The sequence below is a fragment of the Hemicordylus capensis genome, chromosome 6 (assembly GCF_027244095.1).
Source record: "Hemicordylus capensis ecotype Gifberg chromosome 6, rHemCap1.1.pri, whole genome shotgun sequence".
In the NCBI taxonomy this organism is placed as follows: Eukaryota; Metazoa; Chordata; class Lepidosauria; order Squamata; family Cordylidae; genus Hemicordylus; species Hemicordylus capensis.
Window position 1 is genome coordinate 2021214 of NC_069662.1, and position 7521 is coordinate 2028734.

At 52.9% G+C, this 7521-nt stretch overlaps 1 protein-coding gene across 1 annotated transcript; it reads left to right on the forward strand.

Moving 5' to 3' along the window:
- The first annotated feature begins 1484 nt into the window (after positions 1 to 1484).
- TMEM256 (transmembrane protein 256) lies at positions 1485 to 6916 on the forward strand. The gene is made up of 4 exons (XM_053262896.1): positions 1485 to 1617; positions 2448 to 2485; positions 5269 to 5349; positions 6445 to 6916. Exons 1-4 carry the CDS (start codon positions 1521 to 1523, stop codon positions 6586 to 6588), a joined length of 360 nt encoding a protein of 119 aa, XP_053118871.1. The 5' UTR covers positions 1485 to 1520; the 3' UTR covers positions 6589 to 6916.
- The last annotated feature ends 605 nt before the right edge of the window (positions 6917 to 7521 follow it).

Consider the following 7521-nt stretch of genomic DNA (forward strand, 5'->3'; position numbering starts at 1 on the left):
GAATAGCTCTTTATATCAGGGGTCCACATCCCTTGGGGCCTCAGATGTCGGTGGACTATAATTCCCATCATTCTCAGCCACATGCCAGACGTGGGAATGATGGGAATTGTAGTCCAACAACTTTTTGAGACCCAGGATTGGAAACCCCAGCTTTAGATAGAGCCTGCATCACTCAAAAACAAAGAAGTACCTGTTTCCCCTTCAAACCAAGATATATTTATACGCAGATCTGTGCAGATTGGGTTGATTAAACCTGATTCACTGATCAAAGGTTTCTTTGATCAGGGGAGAACCCTAATTTGTACATGTGACGACACACTTTGCAGGGTCACATTTAAAAAGCAACACTCGAAGTGTCGCCTCGCAGTGCAGGAGGCGAGGCGTAGTTGCTTTGGGAGAGCCAAGCCAGGCCAGCGTGGGCTGCAATGAAGCAGCAGCGTGTGACTGGGGTCCATGAACGGCCACCCCTGAGCTCACTGGAAATGTGAAAATGTTGTTCCCATCCCATGTATCGAATTGCTAATCCTTTGCTGCTCTCTGGTGGCCAGCGATACTCAACGCAACTTTATAATAAAGATAATAACGAATCGTAATAGGGTATCATTATTTTTTTAGTATGCTTTTTGCTACTTTGCTTATTTGGTTGTTGTTGCTTTCTTTCCCCCCCTTTTCCTTTTTTGCAAAGGCACAAGCATTCTTTAAGAGAAAGCGGGGGAAAGAAAGGGGAGGTTGCCAGAGAGGAATCCCCCCTTCCCGGATTCTCCTCGCTTTTGCGACTGAATTCCCCTTTCCCAAAACACGCGTGCGCCTGGGATATCGAAACAGCATGTTGCGGGAGGGGGAGCATGCAAACGATGGAACAGCCAGAGCTGCAGAAGGGAGGGAGGGAACGAAATTAAAGGAAAGGCCTGGGAATCTCTCCCTCATTCCAGCAGGGGGCGCGCTAGAGAGGTACCTGAGCTACCGTAAATAGTCCAAATCTGTAACCACCCCACTCTTCTTCAAAAAGATGTGGGCTTAAGGAAGGCGGAAAAGAAATCCACACACAGCCGTATGCACGCGAATTGCAGCGCAGTTTTTTAAAAAACGGCGCAGCCTCCCCACGCCTTTAAATTGCGGCAGGAGGCAGGGCAATGCCATTCTCGAATCCCTGCCGTTTAATTGGCTCGCGCTCTGTAACTGACTTCCCCTGCGCAACCTATCAGGACTAATGGAAGGGGAGCCGATAAAGAGGAAGGGAAAGTCTGTTCCTCATTGGGCAGCTCCTGCGCTCCAACCTCCAATCATTGGCCTCGCACGTTGCGGGACGCCGCTCTTATTCGCCGTTGCTTTTCCGAAGGAACCTCTGGAATCAGGAATGGCTGCGGGACTCGGAGCGCGCGCTGATTGGCTAAGGCGAGACATTAGCCACCCATAGAGGGGCGGGGTCTGTATATCAATAAGGCGCCGGGGGCGCTGATTGGCTAAGGCGCGCCGTCGTCGGAAGGAAGCGGGGTTTACCCCCCCAGGTCTGGTTCAGAATGGGGTCGTTTGCTGCAGCTAGTGGGCGGCTGTTCCGACGGCTCGGAGCGCTCAGCGGGGCTGCAGCGGTCGGGGCGGCTGCCTATGGGGCCCATGGTGAGGGGAGGCAGACTATGAAAGCGGGCCGATGCCAGGGAGGGCAAGAGGCGTTGGTTGAGCGCTGATGCCACGGTGGGGCTAACCCCCGAGGCAATATCCGTGCGTGGGGTGTGGGGGCGAGTCGGGTCTCAAATAACTTGAGAGCTCGGAGTAATGGGAGCGGGAGGTGCACCTGCCTTGAAATTGCCTGGAGGAGGAAGTTGGGCAGTACGAGGTGCTTTAGAAGTGTTATGGCAGCCCCCGCCTCCGCCTTGCTGTGTCCGCGGGAGTCTCTGTGGGCGGCCAGTTCAGAGTAGGGGGAGGGCTCCGTTTATGGAGAAGAAGTCGGGCTGGCACAGAAGGGACCCGCCTTGCAGCTTTCAAGTGGGATTATAGCCCTGGAAATTTGTAGGGCTGGTTCCAGACACTTGGGTATTTCGGGCAGAAAGCCCAAAACATTCTCTTCCCCCACCCTGCCTTAATTACCGTGGGTCCCCAATGCATTGAGAAATGCTTCTGTGCAAGCCCCGTTGAAGTGAGTCGGAGCTGTGTGGGAGCATGGGGGGAGTTGGTGATGATTCAGGCACTAGCCAGCTGGTGCCCTCTGTGGTAGTGCCTTTGTGGCAGCTCTTGCTCATTTAAAGGGGGTGTGGACAGGAGAACTTCTCAGTGGGTTGGCCCCCTGGAGCAGAGCCCCCCCCCTTCCCCACCCTGCTGCTCTTAATAACCCCCAAATTCACTGCCTGGGGTTGCCACTTTCCTTGTTCTTGGTTCATCTGCCCCTGGAGGTGCCCTCCACTTTCCAGTTAGCTCACAGGTGTCGCTTCTGTTCTCCATCCCCTGTTCAGGTTTCCGTCGTAGCGACCGGGATGACTACTTGAAGGAGGTAAGCCCCTCTCCCCTGAAACTCTTTTGCCACCCCCCCGCCCCCATCTCTCCAGCTAAGCAAATCCCCCCTCAACTGCAGCTGGAGCAAACCCACGCCTGGGGGTTCAGATAATCGGCTCTGGAAAGGAATGAGGTGGCGGCAGGGAAGTCTGGACGGAGAGAGGATTTGCCTCCCAACTTGAGGTCACCCAGTGGAATTGGTTGGCAGGTGATTCATAGAATCCTAGAATTTTAGTGTTGGGAGGGGTCTTAGAGTACTTCAGCCCCTTGCTTAGTGAAGGAATCTTTTATAGCACAGGGGCTCCCAGCCTTGGGTCCCCAGATGTTGGATTACAACACCCATCATCCATAGCTGCAATGGCCAACGGCCACATCTGGGGACCCAAAGTTGGGAAACCCTGTGCTATAATATCCCTGGCAGAGACCCATCCAGCCTCGGTTTGAAAACCCCCAGCAAAGGCCAGGATGCCCCTGCATGAGGCAGGCTGTTCCTCAACTGTTGCAACTAGGAAGGGCCTCGTCATTTCAGGACAGACTAGTCATTCACATAGTATGTAACTATTTCTGGAACTCGGTGTCCGCAAGTTGTAGAGGTGGCAGTCAAAGGTTGAGATCCCTTCAAAAAGGGATTGGGCAGATTCGCGGATGAGGTGTCTATCAAAGGCTGCTTACCATGATGGCTGCATAGATTCTCCATGATCAGAGGCAGCCTACCTCTGGATACCAGTTGCTGGGGAACAGCAGCAGGAGAGGGCTCTTGCCTTCCTGCCCTCTTTGGGGGCTTTCCAGAAGCATATAGCTGTCCACTGCTGGAAACAGGGTGCTGGATCCTGAGCTCCACCTGCAGCTCTGCAAACAAAGTTTGTAATAAGAAAGTGAACTGTCCAGGGACTTTTTTGTATGGGACAGTATATAAATGTCCTTAATAAATAATAAAGTGTGTGAGTCGAGCGAAGGGCCTCTGAGAGAGAGAGAGAGAGAGAGAGAGAGAGCGCGCCAGTGTGCTTGGTTTCTCTAGGGCAGAAGTTCCCAACCGTGAGACCTTAGATGTAGTAGTAGTAATAGTAAATAAAACTTTGTTAGCTGCCCCATAACAAATTGTTCTCTGGGTGGCTCACAACACAGCATTAAAACATGAAATTAAAACACAAGACACATTAAATCATAACAGACCAAAAGAGGAAGGGGAAAAAATACAAAATACAATACAAAGCAATTTAAAAAATCTCTTAAAATCTGTTAAAAATCAGATTTGAGAATCAAAATTTAAAAGGCCTGTGTGAACAAAAAGGTCTTTACCTGGAGTCTAAAAGAACAAAGTGATGAAGCCAGGCGAACCTCACTGGGGAGGCTGTTCCATACACGGTGTGCAGCCACTGAAAAGGCCCTCTCCCTGGTAGCCACCTGCCTCACCTTGTTTGGCAGAGACACACAGAGGATCTTAAGGTATGGGTAGGGACATATGGGGCGAGGTGCTCTCTCAGGTAGCCTGGTCCCAAGCCATTTGGGGCTTTATAGGTTAAAACCAGCACTTTGAATTGGGCCTGGAAACGGCCTGGGAGCCAGTACAGCTGATGAACCACTGGCGTGATATGCTCAAAATAACATCCCGTCCCAAATAATCATCTTGCAGCCCTATTTTGTACCAGCTGCAGGTTCCGGACCATTTTCAAAGGCAGCCCCACCTACAATGCATTGCAGTAATCTAAGCGAGAGGTTAGCGGAGGGTGAGTCACTGGGGCCGAGCTCTCTCTGTCCAGGTGAGGTCACAGTTGGCGTATCAGCCAAAGCTGGTAAAAGGCGCTCCGAGCCACAGCGGCCACTCGAGCCTCTCGTGACAGCGCTGGATCGATGAGCACCCCAGACTGCCAACCTTGTCTTTTAAGGGGAGTGAAGCCCCATCTAGAACAGGGTAAACATCATTCACCTGGGCAGAGGAACCACCGCCCAACAGTACTTCTGTCCTGTCTGGATTGAGTCTCGGCTGCTTATTCACCCTCGTCCAGCCCTTGACTGCACCCAAGCACCGATTCAGGACAGTCACCGCTTCACCTGCATCGGATTTAAAAGAGAGATGCCACGGAGTGTCGTCTGCATATGGCTGACACCTCAGGCCAGAGCGCTGGATGACCTCTCCCAGCAGCTTCGTGTAGATGGTGAACAGCACAGGGGAAAGAATGGAACCCTGTGGAACCCCGAAGCACCACTGCCAAGGGGTTGAGCAGTAACCCCCCAGCACCACCATTTGGAAATGGGGCTTTGAGGTAGGAGCAGCACCACCTCCAGGCAGTGCCTCCTACACCCAACTCGGCCCGCCTATCTAAAAGGATATTACGGTCAATGGTATCGAAAGCCACTGAGAGATCCAAGAGAATTAACAGGGTTGCGCTCTCTCTCTCTAGGTCATCTCACAGGGTGACCAAAGCAGTTTCTCTTCCAAAGCCTGAAGCCTGATTGGAATTGATCTAGATAGTCCATTTCCTCCAAGAGCGTCTGGAGCTGGTCAGCCACGACATGCTCCAGCACCTTGCCCAGGAAGGGAATATTGGCCTAGGGTTGTACAAATGTAGTTGGACTCCAACTCCCATCACTTCCACTCTTTGACCAGTGTAGCTGGGGATGGTGGGAGTCATAGTCCAACATCATCTAAGGACCCACGGGTGGGAACTCCTGCCCTAGAGAAGAGGGGAGGGACATGGGCACCTACGAATGGGGGCAGAGGCTGTGAACCACAGTTCTCTGGTCCCCTTTCTATGTGGTGATGTGATTTTGTTTCTGCAGCTCTACGAGACGGCCAATAAGTACCACTTCCTCCACAGCCTGGCGCTGTTGGCTGTGCCCCATTGCCGGTACCCTATGATGGTAAGCATGAGGGGGCTGGCATTGCTCTTGGGGAGGGGGGCGGGATCCCAAAGGCCGACTAGTTCCTCAAGTGAGTTTGCTGCAGAACTGTGCACTCCCCGATTTGGAGCTCAGCCACCGCACTGCACCAGTTCACAGGGGACCCAGACGGCGACAACTGCAGGCTTATAGGGCAGGTGGTTCCCAATCGCTCGAGTAAGTGAGCCAAGCCAGATGTCAGCAAGGAAGATGCAAAATCGTCCCCCCCCCCACTTGACCAGTGCTGCTAGCCAGCCCATCCTGGGAGGGAGATTTTCTTTCCCCTTCTCTGCGGTTACCCACCTCTGCATTCTGGAGAGAACTTTAGCGGCGTCTTGCCTGACCACCTTGAATCCTGTCTGCACTGGTGTGGCCTTAATGCCTTCGAGGAAGGCTGACAAGGTGGGAGGGACCCCCTCTAATGCCTCCTCTGTAGTCCATTTCTTAGAGCGGTCCACATCTAGTCAGCGCCCTCGAGGGTGCTTAGCACACACGCTCATCATTCCCTTGCACACACTTCTTGGCATCCTCATTGGGCCAGGGACTTTCCCGGACTCGGTGTGTGCCTGCGGAGAAGTCATAGCTGCAAAGACGCATGACCTCACACAGGGATAGCATCAGCTGCTGAGGCCAGGGAGAAGCAGAGGCCAGGGAGCCCTGGGGGCCATCTGCCAGGGAGGAGGGGGCCTCACCTGTCGGACTACAACTCCCATCACCCCCAGGGGCAATTTATTCAACAGCACCCTGCCTCTGTTCCAGTAAATGGGTATTCAGTGTGGGGAGGACCACTGGCCCAGCATGGCTTGCCTCCAGTGGCCACACAAGGATCTGCCTTGGTGTTTCTTCTCAGATTGGGAGCGCCTTGGGGGCAGGGGACTATCTGCTCATCCATTTGCTATGGGGATGTCTTTTTTGAAAAGCAGTCTGTAAATATTCTGATAACATTGGGCTACACAAACCAAGGGTTTGGCCGGCCTTGGCTAAATCAAGGCGAATTCACGCCTGCTTGGCTGCTAAGTAGGAGCTGTCTTCGAGGACTGGGGCTAACCCACTCTTCCCCGGTTTTGTCTCTCGCAGGCTGGGAGCCTCCTCTCCTTGGGCATGGGGATGTTCTCTGGGGCCCTGTATTACCACGCGGTCACGGGAAACCCCACCCTCACCAAAGCGGCCCCCTACGGCGGGACCCTCCTCATCCTTGGATGGGTTGCCCTGGCTCCCTGACCTCTCTGGGGAGGAACCAGGAATGGAAGGATAACAGAGCACCCTCTTGAAGAGTAGGGAGGGGGTGTTGACACATCCTCGGATCTGGCCCCATCCTGGCGCTGCTGGCCTCTTTCATTCCTTGCACCTGAAATCCTGCACAGAACTTGAACCCGTGAGAGCCGTAATCACGTTGATCAAACGAGGCGTTTCTATTCGAGAGGAAATCATTGTGGGTGGGGGTTGGAATCATGTCCTGGAAGGTGTATAGATTCTGACGGACTCTTGAGGCATGCTTTTAAATCAGAGTTGGTTCCGCTAATTAATAAACGAGCCTCCTTTTGACCTCTTCAAGTGCACAGGCACTTCTGTGAACAGGCATCTGGTACAACAGAAAGGAAAATCTCCAGACTGAGGAAGAGAGACGCAGCCCGCTACTCCAGTGGGGTTCTTGGTTGAGCTCATGTTGTTGCAAAATGGTCTCCAGACAAGCCTCCCCATGGAGGGTGCTCCACAAGGGGGTTCCCCCACTGAAAAGACTGCTTCTGCGCCCCCCCCATTGTCTCCTGCCTCTCTAGTTCTCCTAGGGTAGGTTGTTCCAATGGGAGTGCCGTTTTCTGCACACCTGGCACAGGAAGCAACAGGTGTTAGATCATTTAAGGGTTAGCTAAACTAGTGTCTTGCTTCCTGGGTGATTTCCAGATTAAGCCCCTCAACAGGGTCACTACGGCTCTGCAAAGTGTGCTTCTGTACTCCCTGTGTTGCGACACCACAGTCCCTGTGCTGACAGCAGGGTGCCGTTCACATTTCTGATGCCTTCTTTTAGGTTTTCTCTTTGCATTATATTGCTACAACGTTGCATGTGCATCGCAGAAAAAGTAGCTGTATTTTCCCATTGTAGAAGTTTGAGAGTCGGGATTGTTTTCCATGTGATCCCTGCCAAGCCGAAGCATT

Coding starts and splice junctions, on each gene's coding strand:
- TMEM256 (XM_053262896.1), top strand. CDS start 1,521: ATGGGGTCGTTTGCTGCAGCTAGTGGGCGGCTGTTCCGACGGCTCGGA. Junction 2,486..5,268: donor GGGATGACTACTTGAAGGAG/GTAAGCCCCTCT, acceptor TTGTTTCTGCAG/CTCTACGAGACGGCCAATAA. Junction 5,350..6,444: donor ATTGCCGGTACCCTATGATG/GTAAGCATGAGG, acceptor TGTCTCTCGCAG/GCTGGGAGCCTCCTCTCCTT.